This window comes from Neolamprologus multifasciatus, chromosome 13 (assembly GCF_963576455.1).
Source record: "Neolamprologus multifasciatus chromosome 13, fNeoMul1.2, whole genome shotgun sequence".
Taxonomy (NCBI): Eukaryota; Metazoa; Chordata; class Actinopteri; order Cichliformes; family Cichlidae; genus Neolamprologus; species Neolamprologus multifasciatus.
In genome coordinates, this window is record NC_140451.1 from 24628888 (window position 1) to 24647170 (window position 18283).

General features: G+C 37.9%; 1 protein-coding gene across 1 annotated transcript; it reads right to left on the minus strand.

The window, feature by feature from the left end:
- Positions 1-3782: 3782 nt before the first annotated feature.
- LOC146505622 (transmembrane protein 26-like) lies at positions 3783-11453 on the minus strand. Its single transcript, XM_085183358.1, has 6 exons — positions 10730-11453; positions 10176-10272; positions 9946-10035; positions 8182-8378; positions 7980-8059; positions 3783-6637 (listed from the first exon to the last, which is right to left on the minus strand). Exons 1-6 carry the CDS (start codon positions 10918-10920, stop codon positions 6135-6137), a joined length of 1158 nt encoding a protein of 385 aa, XP_085039484.1. The 5' UTR covers positions 10921-11453; the 3' UTR covers positions 3783-6134.
- Between the last annotated feature and the right edge of the window lie 6830 nt (positions 11454-18283).

Sequence of the window (18283 nt, forward strand, 5' to 3'; positions counted from 1 at the left end):
TAGTGGGTGAGCAGACAGATGAGGAAATAATATGATTCCAAGTCTAAACCGAAGTTTGAGTTTCAAAATCACACAGGAGAATTTCAACAAAGCCACGAGGAAGATGACACACCCGGGGGTTACTGGAAGCAGTGGCAAGAGCAAGGGTAAGCACTTAGAAGCCAAGCAAAACATGGAGGTAAGAGAACAGAGGACTGAGACAGGATTCAGCTGAATGAATTATCATAGATTTAGGTAGTTTTAGACAGACAGCTGATGGAGTTATGATTTCTTCAATTACATAGGGGCTCTAAAGAGATGTCATTGATGACAACCAAACATGTTGATCTAAATGAAAACAGGTGTCCCCCATAAATCTGCCAGCTTCTTATGTCGTTCAACTGTCTCAAGAAACACACCCTTGGCCTCGTCCCATGCTTTCCTGAGCTGTTAACAGAGGGGGATGGGTGAGGTGGGAACAAACCAGTGCACTACAGCTTTTATTTGTTTCAAGCTCTGTCTTCATCTGCCCACTCGCAAGGAGGTAGCCCAGAAAAGAACCTGATATTTCTTTGCATAAACTTCCTCACATTTTTCTGGTGATCAGCTGGGTCTTTAGTAACTTTAAGTTATGCAAAGACAAAATGATCATGGCTAATAATGGAGGACATTATTAAATATTAAAAAGTGAGTCCAAAAGGTGTGATCAAATGAAAGACTCCAAAATGCTGTTTTTCATTCACCTTTTTCATTGATGCAAACTAGACAGCGGGCACATCACAGACTCAGTTTGGTAAACATATTCAGCGCCCTGCAGTCTCTCAACAAGGGGGACTAATCAGAGGTAGGACGTAGTTTTTAATGGCAATCTCATTCAGTCATTTCTAATCTACACTTGGGCCTAAAGTCTTATCCCATCTATGAATGAAAAAAAAGGAAACCTACACCCAGAGATGGTGAATCGACCAGTGTCTAAATCTTATACTGGACCATGATGCAGCCCCTCAGTTCATCCACTGTCATTTTAATCAGCTTCCACCTATCTTTACACCAGCTTTCTTCTCATTGGTTACCCCTGACAAACAAACATTTGATTGGCAGGTGGGTGGGGCTAGTGTGAGCTAGAGCTGTGTTTTTTATTTTTTTAAAACCTCAAATAGAAGAAAATTAGAAACCCAGAAGATGTGTGAGGTCACGCTTATATATTTTATATATTTATTTATTTATTTTTAGGTTGTGACTTCTAGGACTCGGTGATAATGTGATTCTCTGCAGGTGTGCTAATGTGCTAGACAGTAAAGTCTAAAGAAGTAAAGTAAACCTTGGAGACAGGCTGCTAGGGATTATTATACTCTACCTACATTAAACCACCTTTCTTTGAACAACGTTTCCTTAGGCTAAAGATAATAAAAGAAGAGTTAATCCTTGTGAACACTAAAGCTCATTCCACCGGAGTATTGTCGTCCACTCCAGTGTTGCTATCTTTGAACAGCCTGTTATGTGTTCTGTGAGGCGTCAACTGATAGCTCTATAAGTGCTGTTGCACTACCAGTTGTCATTCCTCCTAAGCGAGTGCTTTCTCATATTTCAGTGGTGTAAAATTAGTCTGGAAATGTTTACAAAAGCATATGGTATGATCCATGAACATAAACTAAGATTTACAAATCTGCACAATGATTTGTGTGTTTTGACTTCTCACAAATGCATTTGCCAACCCACACACAAATACACAGCAACATGAACACAGGTAAAATTATTTTGCAAATGCATAAATAGAAATCTATGAATGCATTAAGTTTAACTTCACAAGTCACATAATTTCAAAATTCAGTTATTTCAAGCAGCCTCCTGTGAATTTCAAATGTAAATATCTATCTATCTATCTATCTATGAAAATAATATACATGCACAAATCGCCTACCTTTTGAGTTTTTGGATTGGATCAAGGGTAATGAAAGGTGCCTGACAATCAGCGAGTGTTAAGCAGTGTAAGCAGAGACAAGCAGCCAAAGAGAATGACATTTGCCTGGTAAATGTCTTTTTCACCTTTCAACAAAGAGAGTGGCAGTGAATGAAATGGATTAGTGGAGTGAAAGTGGGCGTAAAATGCAGCAGCCAACCAGGTTTAATTTAATTTTACAAAATAAGAAGCTTGCAAATCTTTACTAGTTCAGTTTAACGGGAGTCCTGATCTCCAGAAATGATTTCGTTTAGTTAACTTTTTCTGTTACAATTAAAGAGGCAGTAAAGAGAAAAATGCTGTAAAGCGGAAGAGGAGCAAGATGATGTAATACATCTAAAATGCCACAAGAGGGAAGCCAAGCTCACCTTAACTGCCAAGAAAACTTGATGGTTTTTCCACTTTGTTTGCGTTTTAACTTCAAGTAGAATTATTCAGAATTATTATTTAATTCATTTAATTCATTTCATTTATTTGTTCATTTCAGGCACAACAAAAATACATATATTGAATATAAAGTGCACAAAACAAAAAACAAAAATTACCTGAAAAGGAGTGGGACGAAGAAAACTTATTAAATCCCACCCCTATACTCACTCATCAACAAAAAACAATAAGCTTCCCACAGCTACGCCCATCGTTGCAACCAAACAAACCATCAACAGCCCCGGGCACATGCAAGCATCTCAACGGCGGCTCGCAACAACAAATTGAACCTTCATAACTGAATACAGAATATATATTAATTATAAATTGCGTTACCACAGGTAACAGGCAATAATAATTACATAGTGACAAACACACATACATATACATACATACATATATATCTACACACACATGTACATACATACGCACACACTTCCATCCATACCAGCAATGGTAAGAGAACGAACATTACAGAGCACACTATAACCATCATTGAGTATACTGTGACCAAACCAACTGTTTGTAGAGGAATTTAAATCTATGAATATTTTTGCATTGTTTCAGTTGTAAACTCAGACTGTTCCAGATTTTCACACCACATACAGACACACAAAAACCTTTACCGAACCGTTGTTCGAGTTCTGGGTAATTTGAATTCTCCGAAGCCTCTCACATTATAAACCCTTTCTTGAATTTCAAATATAATTTGTAAATTTGCAGGTAGAAGTTTATTAAAGGCTTTGTATAAGATTATGGATGTATTGTAATTAACCAGATCCTGGAATTTAAGTAACTTTGCCTGAAGAAAGAGTTTGTGAGTATGATCTAAATAACACTGATTATATTATATTTCGTTATCATTAAATAATAATTAAAATAAACATTTCGTCACTCCCACTGAAAACACAGATGTCCAGATAAACAACATCAACTTTTTGGAGTTTGTTTCTATATACAAATAATTCATTTCTTCTTACAGTAGTGAGTCAGGAAACACTCAATGGTTTGATTTCTGTGAAAATCCTGTCAATCAATCATGTCGATATTTGACCGGGACTGCTAGGCTCCATCTCTCCATCAGAGTTTCAGAGAACTGGGGAGTGTTTGAAGTTCACAAAGTTGTTTTAGTCTCATTGGCTTTGGCACATTTCTCATAACCTTGTTTGAAGTTCTCAGCTCTTAACATATGTTTTCCACAACAGATCATACATGCAGCATGTGCCAATATGAAGTCTTTGTCAATGAACAGGTCTAAATAATTGCCACCAAAATAAAGGTTAATATAACACTGTTTAAAAGAATGACGGTGAACACTAGAAGTGTGTATCAGTGTTGTCCTACATTTTTATTTTTTTGGTAATACACTATATGTGTTTTCATTTGGTCACAGATTTTCATCACACTAACAATTAAATGTTCTTCCTTGCAGTGTAACTAAAGAAGAATTGGCATATATGTTGCTGCACTTTTATGCATCTTCATACTGCAGCACACATCTTCTCCCCTTCCTCTGCAGTGGGCAGACTGCAGTACCTGTAAAATAAATATCTGAGATGATTTATATAATGAAACAATGCTTGTTTACAATTTGACCGGATTTTGGACAGTCGTTCTTCCTCATTTGCCTTAGAACATTTTACAAATATTAAGGAAGGGTGAAAATGACTCAATCTGGTGTGACAAACTGTTTTGAAGGATTTCACACATTCCTTGAGCCTTTTGAACACCTGAGTATTTATTGTAATAGCACACAAACCCAAATTTGTGACTGTCATGACAGATTTATGGTTCCAAACATTGTTCAGTTTTATCCAGTTTAATCATCATAGACATGAAAAGGAAAAGACTATTTGCTGGAGCTGGAGTTAGTCGAGAAACTGTTTTACTCTTGTTTTGTCAGGGCTCTGTGTGCGGGAAGGTGGAGATGTGGATCCAAGTGCAGGACTCAGAGACGGAAATGTAACTGAAAACCTCGGCTTTATTGCTGGCACCAAACCAAACATGAAACCACTAACTGGAACACACAGGCAGGATCTGAGGGTACGACGTGACACTGAGCAAGGGCAAACACAGGGCTAATATACACAGGGAGGTAATCAGGGAATGGAAGACAGGCGGGAGACACAGCTGGGAGAGATCAGGGCTAACGAGACAGGGAGATCGAAGCTGGACACACTAACATAAGACACAGACCTTCACAATAAAACAGGAAACCACACTTTACCAAGACATGGGCTAGACAGAGAGGCAGACTTGACACTGAACGAAACCTACTAATACAATAATAAACCCAGTATCACAAAGTAAACAGCATATAACTCATAATCCCGAGAAATACCATGAACATAAGAACTTATCCCTCACCAAGAATAAGACATATTTATTATCATAATCAAAGTACCAGAGAATAAGAAATAATCCATAATGCAAAAATAAACCAAAACATAAGAAACTCAAAATGCTGGGTCGAACCGACCCAGGACCGTGACATGTTTTATAGTCGTGGTGCAAACACTCTCTCAATACAGTCAGAAGACATTCACCACACATGTCAAACTGTGGGGCCATGACGTAGGTGCGAATGTCAATTTTAAATTTCCTGACATCTCTGAAAACTGGCTGGCATATAGACGGTGAATACAACAATCAACTCTTGTGACAGTTTGACAGCAGCCACAGTGATTTCATAGGGAGCTGAAATGTTCTAAACTCAGATAAGACTGATTCTGATGCAACATCTCAAACACAAAATTGTCACAGATGGCATCATCAAAGTGGTAATACACTGATGTCCACAGAGGGGAGACGGTAGACAGTTTGCAGGTTAGATTTACTGTACAAAATGAAGAAATGTAGACAAAATAAATACAGTTTTCAGATGAATCTTTTCAACAGAAGTAGATGTAGCACATTTGTGCTCATAAAGTTTGAATTTGTGTTTGTATATATTGGCAATGCTACAAATCACCCAGAAAAACTAAAAAAAAAAAATCATTTTGAACCCACTGTTTTTGGTTTTGTGATAAATGAAATAGCAAAAAAGTAAAATGAGCGACATTTACTGAAATGTATTCAGGTCAGAGCAGCTTTGACAGGATATCATGAGTTATAGTCATTTACAACAAACATGACACATATTTATGTTCCTTTACCAGCTAAATGAAGATCCTCACATAAATCAGGTATAAAAACTTTGTGTCATTTTAAAGCCATAAAAACGGTTTTAAAGGCTTTAAAAGCAACTCATACACAGCTCATCACCTGAGTGCAATTTTATCTTTCGTTTTAAAAAATTTACAAATGGACAATGATCCACCTGTTTTAGCCACAGATATCACATTGATTTAATGTAACTACTGAGGTAACAAAACTTTTTGATTTGTAAACAGCATATTCCTTATTTTGTAAAGAGAAATCATCTTAAATGAACAAAGCACCTACCGACTACCACTAGAGGGGATTTTGCATGACTTTCAATTTCCTGTTTGTCTGTTATTATCTTCCTCTCGATCTCACACAACATGCAAAAATATCTCATCATCTCGCTTTCACCCTCGTTTGTTGCCCTCAATTCCTGTCAGCCAGACATCAGTTATCACACTGTTAGAAGTCAACTAACTTCTTATCTGACAGTCTGACTTTAGTCACTCTGACTTTGTAACTGCGTCAAAGCATTGTGTAGTGTTTCCTTCTTTTCCTGCTTCAGTGATAGTTTTTGCCATTTGAATTTAAAAGGTTTTAAATGTTTAGCGTAATACATCTCACTCTAAGATTCCTCTTTATCTACCAGAGCTAACTCATCAGTCAGCACTGCCTTTTCACTGTTGTGGCTGGAACGTCTGTCATCCAACTCATGGGTCGACACTGCTTCTGCACTGTTGTGGCTGGAGGGTCTGTCGCATAGCTCATCTAACTCATGGATCTCTATTGCCTCAGTGCTGCTGTGGCTGGAACGTCTGTCGTCTGACTCATGCATCGGCACTGCCTCTGCATTGTTGCCCATGGGATGTCTGTAGTCCAGCAATATAATGGCCAACCTGTACAAGCTCAGTGTGATCACTAGGCCGTTCTTGATGGCAAAGAAACCAAGCATCTGGTGGAGGACTCTGAAGTGAATAATGACAGTCAGCCTGACCAACAGAAAAGGCCCATCCTGGATAAAGAGGGTCTCTATGATACTCCAAATATCAGTGCTGTGTTTAATAAAGAAGGTTTCCCGGACAACTTGATCTTCTCCGCCATTCTCTTCATCAGATTTGGTGTTCACCACTATGTTGAATAAGAAGAGGAAAAACAAATGATTGACAGTAAAAATGAAGCTTTCCTTCAGGTAGCTGCATGTAGTTTGACAGATGTCACATTTGGGGTTTTTTAGAACAGCTTCTCTCGCTTTATTTTAAGTGTGAAATTTACCAAGCTAATCTAGTAGAGTCCAAGAATAAAAATATGGTCTGAATATAACATGTCTCCTTTTAATTTAGAACCTGAATGCAGGACACAAGTGGATGGATTAACCAAAGGTTAGAAGTTTTAGTGAGGATGATACAGGAGGAAACCTTGGATAAAGGTGACACTAATTCAGAAATAGTCTTAACAAGTTTTTTTTAGCCACCCAGGTCAAAAGTATTTTAGCTATGACCAGAAAGAAGGTTCCCGGTGAGCAGAAACCTGGGGAGCTAATAATAATAATTATTAACAAACCAGAGCATAAGATATCCTTAAAGTTAGAAACTTATCATTAGAATAACCATTTACCTATTAAAAAATAGGAAATAAAGACTCGAGATCACAAAAACTGAAGTTGAAAATTTCCTGTAACACTTTGAAAACACATCAGGTCAAAATGAGAAAAAAAATCATGCTGATATCTACACTGATATATACTGAGTAATGTGATGGGAATGAAAGGATGCCACATTGTTTGATGGAAATGGAAACCTACAGGGGGCTGGATTCAAAGACACCCCAGAAATCAAAGTAAAAAAATGTTGTGAGGAGGCTTGTCTATTTTGCTGAAATTATATTGCAGCAACAAAAAATGTGAGGGAGTAGTATTTATGGCCCTTCGAAGTGCTTCTGTGGATGCCTGACAACATTGGGACATGCTCCTAAAGAGACCACAGCATTACTGCGCTCCTAGACAGTCTGAGGTGCAACTTGGTAGCATCAGATGGGCAAAAAAATAAAGTCCCAGAGATGTTGCATTGGATTTAGTTTATGTGAGAGTGGGGACAAGTCAGTGATATCAATCCTTGATCCTACAGCAGCTGCCTACATACTCTCGCCACATGGGGCATGAGCTGTGTTGTGCACTAGGAGGAACCACACCAAAGCAGCTGAAAACTTATAACCTGCTACCTAATTCCTTTAATTTAAGTCTCGGGAAGTAAAAATGTTTGAGTTAGTCATTTAAAAGCACCGAGGGCTGTAATTTCAACTTACTTGCTGCACTTATGTACTTAACTGTTTACTTACTGGACTGGCTTGGATTTTTAGGGAATTTCTAAACACACTGTTAAGACTGTCTTTTTCATGACCGGGGAACAGGAAAGGAACTTCCTTACATTGTTGTAGCTCCTTAATAAACACCAAGTATTTTAAGGTAGCTGACCTGCTAGATGTAGTGGAAACTGCAACATACTCCAGGTCCATACAGCTAAGATGACGTAAACCATGGCAGGATTTTTTTCTCTGTAAGAAAAGAGACACCAATACCAGGAACTATATATGCATCTGCATACATTAAATGCAGACTTATGTCTCGATAGGAGAAGCACATTCTTAACGTACAAGCAACACGATTAGCCCCTTACTTTACATCTGACAGCGTCTCACTAGTAAATTCCAGGATGTCCGCTGCAGTGCCAACAAAAGTTAGAAGAAGCTGAGACAACTCATCTTTTGTGACCCCGCCTCCCAAAGGCAGGAGCCACTTCCCCACAATGAGGAGGATGAGCACGATCTGGTGAAGAGCCAGGATCCAGTCATTCGCGCAGACGGTGGAGAACGTCTGCTCAGTATTTAAGAAAAGGAAAAAAGATGGCAAGATGTTTAATGTTGAAAACTTGGTTTTCTGAGAAGGTTGAATCACTTCACTCAAAAAGCCATTTGGGATTTAATCTCATCTCTGTCCTTTCAGCAAACAACAGTGAGCCACATGATAGTTTATGACAGTTTCCCACACATACAATTAAAAGCAGTTCTACAGAAGCATTTGAGTATAAGTAACCTGAGTCACAGTACAGGTAATATGTCATATGACCTTGCTGTAAATAAGAGAACCTGAGTTCCTTTGTACAATTTTTTAGATTATTATTTTCAAAATAAATAACAGAATAGTGGAGAAACTTATTAAATAAGTAAAAAAAAAGTTTAAATGTCTGCACTATTTTCTTGGAACTTGCGCTAAACATTTTTAAAACTCTTCGTCAATATTGAGACCCAGGCTCTTATTTTCTAAAAATGATTCCTATATCTCCAATTAGTGGGCACTTTGTGAATTATCCAGCTCTTAATGCTGCATCTTTGTCATCAATCTGATGATATTTGAAATGATGGAAGTAAGAGAGACTGTCCACTTTATGCTTTACTGTTTTCTACTTTTCTTATTAAGAGTACTAAGTGAAAAGGCACTGGAATTTGGATGCCGCATTTTGGATAGGTAGCTAAAATAAATTCGTTTTTGGGTTTTTTAAGTGTGACAAAAATGCATTGTTCCTGCAGGTGGAGTGGATCAGTTGGATTATTTTATTAATTTCCAGTCAATCTTAATGCATGAATGAAAAATGAAAAAATCAGAGCATAAATAGCAAATAGTTTCACTATGTGTTCAGTCCACACTGCTGCTTAAACAGTTTCCAAGAACTAAATAATGAAATCATCATTAATCATTTTATTTTACTTGAGTTGCTTAAACCTTTTCTGCTGCTCTTTCTGGCTTTCTTAAAGAGAAGTCACTATGAAACAGTCAACAAGCTGTTAAGTGTCTTAACATAAAGAAATAACAACCTTTACAGTGGTAGTTCAGCCTTCTTAGCAAAAGACCAGAAGAGGAACAATGCCACCAGATGTTATTTCTGTAGTAGGTTATGTCAGTCTGCCCCAGGGCAGCTGTGGCTGCAACTGCCTCCACCAGTGTGTGAATGTGAGAGTGAAGGAAAAGTATTTGTATATGTATATGTAATATATATATATATATATATATATATATATATATATATATATATATATATATATATATATATATATATATATATATATATATATATATAAATGCAATCTATTATTAATATTATTATTATTATGTGTCCCTTCCTGGCTGAGTACAGAGAGTTTCACTCAAAACATTGGTAGAAAGAGTGGAAAAACTGGTTCTCTCTGATTAGGCATGCATAACTAAATAAATTCCTGGCAAGTCTGTATTTGCTCATTGCGTGTCCCATTTGAGCTCATTCTTGTATTTACAGCACTTCACATGGCACAGTGATCTTTCTCATTTCATTCATTGGCAGTTTCTTTCTTTTTTCTCTCTTTATTTCTGTCACAGAGCCATAACCTAACAATTCAGTCACTCTTACCTTAAATAAATTCTGGTTTGTGGTGTTTCTCTGCTCGGTGCTTCGATTCAGCAGTCTTTGAAAAGTTTCTATAGAATCTAGTTTATTGCACTGAAAACAATTTAAAGAAGCTTTCGTGAGTGAATTTCACGGGGTATTTATTATTTTATTGTAATTAAATCTTATAAACCTTAACATTAATAGCAGATGTGACATTTGATAGAATCGGTCAATAAATATACATGGGGTACCTCTTGATCGCTGGCTTTGTCTTGCTGGTGTTGTATCTCCAGAATCCAGATCGAGGGAATAATAGTAATGAGGAACAGAAAGATAGGAGGGGAAAACCTACAAGACAACCAAAGGCATTCAAAAATGTTTAAAAAAGAAAAGAAAAGTGATAAGCATGTTTACTTCAAGCATGCAGGAAGACTGAAGAGATTAACTTGAAGTAATAAAAGTCAAGGGGTATCAGTACCACCATTCGGGACAGTTTAACTATTAGCTTCCCAGCTTATCAATATAGTAGCAGCAAAGGTACAGACTACTTAAATATGCATATAAGGTACACCGGGGTCGAGATAAAGACTAGGAAAAGATGAAAATGCATAATTTAATCATGCATTATACTGTTAGACTGTCTATTAGAGGGGGAAAGTGCAAACGATAGAGCGGAGATGAGTTTGAAAGTAATATGAGTAGCTTAAGGCATTAAGTAGCCTAATGAATACTTAAGGATAATATAATTACAATATTACAGCACTTTTTTTTTACCATCACTTACATGCATGGTCCTTTATCTTACCATTTATAATCCTGTCCTTTTCGCATCTTCAGTGTTACTATCATTTCAACAACAAGCGGCAACAAAAGAAAAGCCAGAAACAAGTAATTGTTATCCTTCTTAACCGATGCCACCCTCAACACTCCGATGACAGCAACTAAAATAAACAGCGCTCTGGTGAGGATCGCACTCATTAATTTAGTCAGCGCCATGTCGGTGGTTTAACGCAGTTCACAAGTGATCACCTCAATTTCCAGTGTTCACTGTGGCTTTTACTGTAAGTGAAACAAAACCTTTGGGAATGCGTTTTCAAATAAAGTTCCCATGGATAAAGCCCCGCCTTGTTCCCCAGGCACAACACGAAAAAGCATGGGTCCATGTAGGGGAAATAACAGTAGAAGACGAGAAAAGGAACTGGTTTGAGTTTCTTAATAAACCGCTGGTGTATTTGTGAGTCATAATTCTGGTGTTTATCCAGGTTTCTGGCTTCCAATAAAGTGAAGCATATGATGATTTTTTTTAAGTGACTGTAAATGCTGCTGAGTAATGTGAAGCTCATGATGTAACTCAGTGGTTCCCAAACTTTTTTTTTGCTGGGCCCCCCTTTGTTTTACATGAAAAATGTTCGCCCCCCCGTGCACACGCGCACGCACACGCACTAACACATCCTCCAACCACACACACCCATATTTTGCTCCATTGCGGTTTATTTCACACCTCAAACATTTGGGTGTGTGTGTTTATTGCAGATACAAGTAATCTGCAATAAATTACAGGTAGTAATAAAATAAACTACTAACACTTTTACACTACGTCCACACCTACACGGGTATTTTTGAAAACGCAGCTGTTTTGTTCACACGTAAATGGCGTTTCGAGTCACCAAAAACGGAGATTTTTTAAAACCCTTTTTTTGCATTTACGTGTGGACGAGGAATACAGAGTTCAACACCCAACGTCAAAGGTATGCGCCTTTTTTCACGTCAAGCTTGCGCCACGTTATTGTTTACATGAGATGAATTGCAGAATGGCAGATAGAGACAAAATACTGTTAATCTGACTATCTTCAGTTTTTACACGCTTACATACACAAGCAGTTACTGTCCCTCTATTTAGAAAGGCAGAGGCATCACAGTGTAATTATTTTACTGTAGTTGTTTTTTTTCCTGTGTAATAATATTCAACATTGCTATCAATACATTTTTCAAAAAATGTCTCTCTGTGCAAAATGGGTTCAAAAACATAAACAACTGTAGGATCCTGTTTGTCTGTGATTTGAACCGGGGGAACAAATCGTGGCAGGATCAGCCTGATATTATTTGTATCCAGCTGTAACTTTACTGTATAAAGAGCTAATATCTCCAAAATGTCAGGAGTAGTTAGTCATTACAACAAGTGTTTGTGACAGGGGCGATTTTAGCCCATTTTTGGGGGTGCTTCTTACTCACTATGAGCATCATTCATCATTTTCCCCCAGTAATTAAGGTTAGAATATGTTTGTTTGTTTTTTTTATTCCAATCCATTCTTCGTTTGCAGCATTTAAATAACCTTTATCAGATTTGATGGTTTTGTTACAGTCTTTAGAAAAGGTGTTTTGCTTTTCTTTCACAAATATGGGGATTAAATTGTGTTAAAATGTACAAAACAGTGATGTCATGTATCGTGACGAGGACCCAGGCACAGAGAGACTTGATGAATTTAAGAATCTTATGATTTAATAAAGAAATTTGCAGACTTGCACAGAGATGGTAAAATTATGATGACTGATAACGGAGATGAAGACAACAGACGATGAGGACAGGGAGGAACAGGGGTTTAAATGCACCAAGGAGACAGTCAGAGGGAACTCGGGACAACTGGAGACATTTAAGGATGCAGGGACTGACAGAGACAGGGAAGAAGTCTGATCTTGACGAGTTAAGTTTATCTTGCCTGGTTGGGCAGCTCTCTGGGTGCTCAGCAACCCCAAAGCTCTGATCCTAGAATCGCCCCTGGTTTTTGAACTAAAAATCAAGAATGTGGGATACTGTTTGTCCGTGATTTGGAGAGCCCAGCGCTGCTCCCGACAAAGGGAAAACCAATTCTGCAGGGGAGACCTACCTCAGCACTTGGGCAGGTGAAACCAAAGGGAAGCTATGCTTCACCAGATTTTCTAGTCTTTGGCTTAGAATGAAGTTGGTTTAGAAACATATTCAGCTATGCTTCATCTCCTGCTTTGCGTTTCTGTGGGTGCCAGTGTCCAAGCGTTTTGTTTTCCTTTTCATACCGCCCCCCCCCCCCCCCCCCCTGCCATAGGGCCCCACACTTTGGGAAGGTCTGATGTAACTAGTGGTACTGAAAATCAAAATTTTAAAAAAGTTAAAGCTAAAAACTTAAAATGTTTTAAAAAAAACAACAACAAAAATTTAGTTTGCATTTAATTTTTATTTGTTCATAGATTCTCATCACCCTTGCAGTGCAACAAGGGAAGAACTGTCATGTATATCACATCTATTTTGTGCACTGTTATTCATCTTCATCCTGCAGCACACCCCTACTCCCCTTTCTCTGCCTGTAATCCCTGTAATATATATATCTCAGACGCATTATATAATGAAACAACGCTGATCTTTTTTTAGTAAAAAACAAAAAACAAAAAAAATCTTAACGAAGAATGAAAATGGCTCCGTCTCATATGTGCAAGTAACAAACTGTTTTGAAGGATTTCACACACACTGTTTCAGCCTTCTGAACACCTGATTATTTATCCAAATAATAACAGGCAAAGCCACAATACTCATCACAAATTTATGCCTCTAACCTTGTTCAATTTCATCAAAGCAGTAATGCACTGATGTCCACAGAGGGCAGACAGTAGATTGTTTCCAGGTTAGATTTGCTGTACAAAATGAACCAATACAGACAAAATAAATATGGTTTTAAGATGGAATTCATGCATCGGAAATATAGAAGTAGATCAGTTTAAAACATCTGTGTTCCGAGGAGGAGTGAGGTGTTCCAGGCATGTCCCACCGGGAGGAGGCCCCGGGGCAGACCCAGGACACGCTGGAGAGATTATATCTCTCGGCTGGCCTGGGAACACCTTGGTGTTCCCCCGGACGAGCTGGAGGAGGTGGCTGGGGAGAGGGAGGTCTGGGCCTCTTTGTTTAGGCTGCTGCCCCCGCGACCCGGCCTCGGATAAAGCGGATGAAGATGGATGGATGGATGGATGTGTTCCGAGGATAAAGTTTGAATTTGTGTTTATGTACTGGCAGTGATACAAATCAGTTATGTACACAGAAATCAAGAGAAAAGCACCGGGCTGCTCAGTCACTAACTAACTACTGTTACTGTACTTTTATTATGAGTATATTACTGTAAGAGCAACAGGCTGGACTTTGCTTCAGCTCCTGTGCAGAGCTGATTATTAACAAACAGCATGTTGTCTGTCTCTTGCCACATCTGTAAGGACAGTAACAAACCTGGCACTTCAGTAACCCCTCATTAATCAGTAACTACGAATTAAATAGCAAAGCCTGATATTTATGTACTGAAACCAACTACTTCCGCTTGGCAGCTTAAGTTCAAATATATGTTTCATTTTTCCACTAATGAATTTTTTAGCACTGACGCTGTATATATTTTTGTACTGCGTTTGTTGCAAACATTCATGTTAAAAAACTGTCTGAATTATTGCTAATGAGGTATGTTCACAAAGTCACATGTGCAGTACTCTGTACAGCTTACATCCTTTATGAGAAATAATTTGAAGCCTTAATATTTCTTGTTCAATACCCAAGCAGCAGCTCACACACTGCTGATAATACCTCGGTAGGTTGGTGACCAGGATGCAGCAACAGACTGAACCAGGACTGAAACCTGCTCCATCATCTCATCTTTGCATACCTCCATTTACAAAGCATCAACAACTCAAAGGTAAACATTATATTGGAAATTTTTTATTTCAGATTGGAGAGAGAAACTTTATATTTCAGTTTGTGATGATTCTGTTCTCCATTCTTCCGTTCAACCATCCGGAAAGAATTCCGGATGGTTGAACGATGCACAGTGACTCCATCTGCTGCAAGATGATGTTGTAGGTCTTTGGTGCTGGTCTGTGGGTTGACTCTGACTGTTCTCTCCATTCGTCGCTTCTGTCTATCTGAGATTTTTCTTGGTCTGCCACCTCGAGCCTTAACTTGAACTGAGCCTGTGGTCTTCCATTTTCTCAATATGTTCCTAATTGTAGAAACAGACAGCTTAAATCTCTAAGACAGCCTTCCGTATCCTTCCCCTAAACCATGATGGTGGACAATCTTTGTCTTCAGGTCATTTGAGAGTTGTTTTGAGACCCCCATGTTGCTACTCTTCAGAGAAAATTAAAAGAGGAGGGAAACTTACAATTGACCCCCTTAAATACTCTTTCTCATTATTCCCCATTGAGTATTATGCTGATCACTTAGGGATGAAGACATAAGGGTGCCATAAGTATTGGTGTTAACATTTACATTTTTTTGCCCAGTATGAAAAAGCCCAAACCAAAATAAAGAAAATGATAAAAAACACATTTATGGGCAGTACTTGATAACACTGATGAAACTGAGTGCGGGCAATCCAACACTCCTGCTAAGTTGGCAGCACTGCTTTTCCAGCTGGACTGCGCTCAGGAAATGCTTAAACTATTGTGTGCATTCAAAAATTGTAGCACACAACAGAAGATGAATCGTTTACATAAAATGCCGATTTATTTTCAAGATCCAACAATGAAAAGGACAGAACAGAGGTGATAAACCACTGCACAGCCCATATTACAGACTGTGGACCTCAGGCCACACAAGCTGTAGTACAGGAGCTGCCAAAAAGGTTTGGCACTACCAAAACTAAATGTATATGTATTTGGTAAATAAAAACTTGCACGAATTCCGTGTGATTGTTCTTCACTGTATCATAGAAACGTGTAAAAAACAAACAAACTATATAATAACTGAGGCAGCAAAGTGCATGAAAGCCAAACTTTGTGCTACTGCCCAAACTCACCACAACTGTAGGACTACAAAGCAACAGCAGGGACAGCAATCCTTAGGTTTGAACCAGCTCTCCATTTACAACTTGAAACGTGAAAAATCAATGTCATCTGTATTGGGAAAATTCTAGTTAACCCTCATGTTTAGATTTAGGTGGTAAGAATTTCACTGTATGATTTTTGTATAACCTTTGCATGCTCAAGATGAAGTATGTATGTATCAGCAAGACCTTGTGAAAACTGCTTAGCTAGGCCTAAGCACTATGGTATCTATGTTATCCGCTAACTGTTTTGCTCAGAAGGATAAAGTTCAGGGCTAGTGCCAGGTGCTGGCCTAGGAAAAGGTAGTGGAAGTCTTCTTTGTTCAGCAACAGCCGGGATTGGACAAAAGACTGTTGTAACTAAAAGATAACCAGAAAAAAAGATACACAGAGTTTGTGCGATGGTATAAAAGGGGCGCAGCGACACCCCAAGGTTTGAACGCTCATTACTATGAGCCTGTTATGTTTTGTTGTGTGTATGTGTGTTCTCCTGCGCAGTAATAAATAGTTTGATCACAGCTCTTTCAGTGTTGCAGACTTTATTTACAAAATTCCACGACACATCCAAGTTCATCCAAAAACTTTTGAACAGTGATCAACTGTAGGAAACAACTTAAAAAAAATAACCTGTGTGGCAAACACTGGCAAAATGTTGCAGTGGTTCAATTTATGCAGTGCTTAACTTCAATAAATCCATACACTAGTAATCTTACACTTACAAAAAGAAATGAACCTACATCCCTCTGTTGTTAAATGAATGTACACCTATTGTCCAACCACTGCTGCTAATCCTTCAAAAGACTAGTTTGTGATCAGAAGGGGCGACTAGTAGGCCAGCAAAGATGCTGATGAGGTCCATGTCAAGTATGACCACTGGTGATTTTGCTTTTCCAGCAAATAACAATCTCACCTTTTTCTGGCTGTCATGATGGTCAGTAAGTGTTTCTCTCCATGCCCACAACCATCCATTCAGTTAAATGCAATGCTTTAAATATGGTAGGACCAAAAGGCTATTTATTTTAAAGTGTTATAAAAACAAGACAATTTATACAAACGCAGTGTATAGATACATAATGGAATTTACTCTTAATCACTGAAAAGTTTTGTGAGATATGGATTCAGTTTATTTATCTTACAGGAGATCTTGTTGATCAGAGGTAGGCAACTCCAGGCCTTAAGTGCCGGTGTTCTGCAGGTTTGAGATATCACCCTGGGTCAACACACCTGAATCAAATGATTAGTTCATTACCAGTCCTCTGGAGAACTTCAAGACATGTTGAGGAGGTAATTTAGCAATTTAAATCAGCTGTGTTGGATCAAGGACACATCTAAAACCTGCAGGATACCGGCACTTCAGGCCTGGAGTTGCCCACCCCTGTTGTAGATCTTAGAAATATCATCAGCATTCAACACACTCTGAAGTATCACAAAGGCACTGAAACAAAGGCACAAATATTCTTCAGAAACAATTTTATGAATTTGAAAACATTAACCGGTAAACTCTGCAAAGTATCACAGAATATTTCAAATGAATAAAAACCTATGAAAAGTTGTTTCTGCGACTAAAAAAGCCAAAAGGATTATTCCCTGCAGGTAATGTTTCAACATAATAGTTGCTATTTAGAGATTTATATAAACAAAGTCAGTCTACCCCCTCATCCCATTTGACCAAACTGAAAGTACAACAAAAAACAAGTTCCTGCTGCATTGAGGTTATTGCTCAAGTCATCATTGGGAATTGGTAACACCATCAAAAAGTATGTTAAACATTTCAGTTCACACTTGAACAGAACCAAATTAACTACTGATTAAATCACCGAGGTTAAGTGAAAACACATATTCAGCCTCAACAGTTCAGTTAAGTCCATCTTACAACAGTTACAACAGTTAACATGTCTCTCTCTATTCATAATCAGTGACGAGATCTGCAACGAGTCTGACGACTCCTGGGTTCTCTTGCAGTTGCTTCTTGTTTTGCTTTGGTTCAACTTTTGTGCTCTTCTCTGGGTTTATGTTGAAGAAACTCAAAGATATTCCATTCCCCATACAGTTCAGAAAAAAAAATAATCACATTTAAACTCTGAAGCATTTTTTTTCCTCTGAAAAATAATTTATATTTAATACTTAACATGTTTTTTTGGGGTTTTTTGCAGAAATTGAGACTTTATGATTTTTCAAAATGATGGCTGCTTGTTAAGTAAAGTTAAATGTAGAGCAAAATGCCTCAAATGTATTTTATTGCAATTGCTTTTGAAATTATGGTATACTCACTGTACTTTTACAAATGAAAAATATATTTTCACCTAGAACTGTAGGGTTGTTTTTTTTAAACACATTAACAGTAAACATTAATGTCATGTACTGTTCTTGATTTACAGTAACTGAATGTTTCTGGTAAAGTAAGGTATTATTTTTTACTTTATGGTACAGTACTGTTGCCTTTGGAAGTTTTTCACTGTAATTTTCACAAACATTTGTTACAGTGTAAGCTAAACAGCACTAATCAGGTTTCTCTCTCTCTGCCTTTATGC

Coding starts and splice junctions, on each gene's coding strand:
- LOC146505622 (XM_085183358.1), bottom strand. CDS start 10,920: ATGGCGCTGACTAAATTAATGAGTGCGATCCTCACCAGAGCGCTGTTT. Junction 10,273..10,729: donor AAAGGACAGGATTATAAATG/GTAAGATAAAGG, acceptor GTTGTCTTGTAG/GTTTTCCCCTCCTATCTTTC. Junction 10,036..10,175: donor ACAAAGCCAGCGATCAAGAG/GTACCCCATGTA, acceptor AATTGTTTTCAG/TGCAATAAACTAGATTCTAT.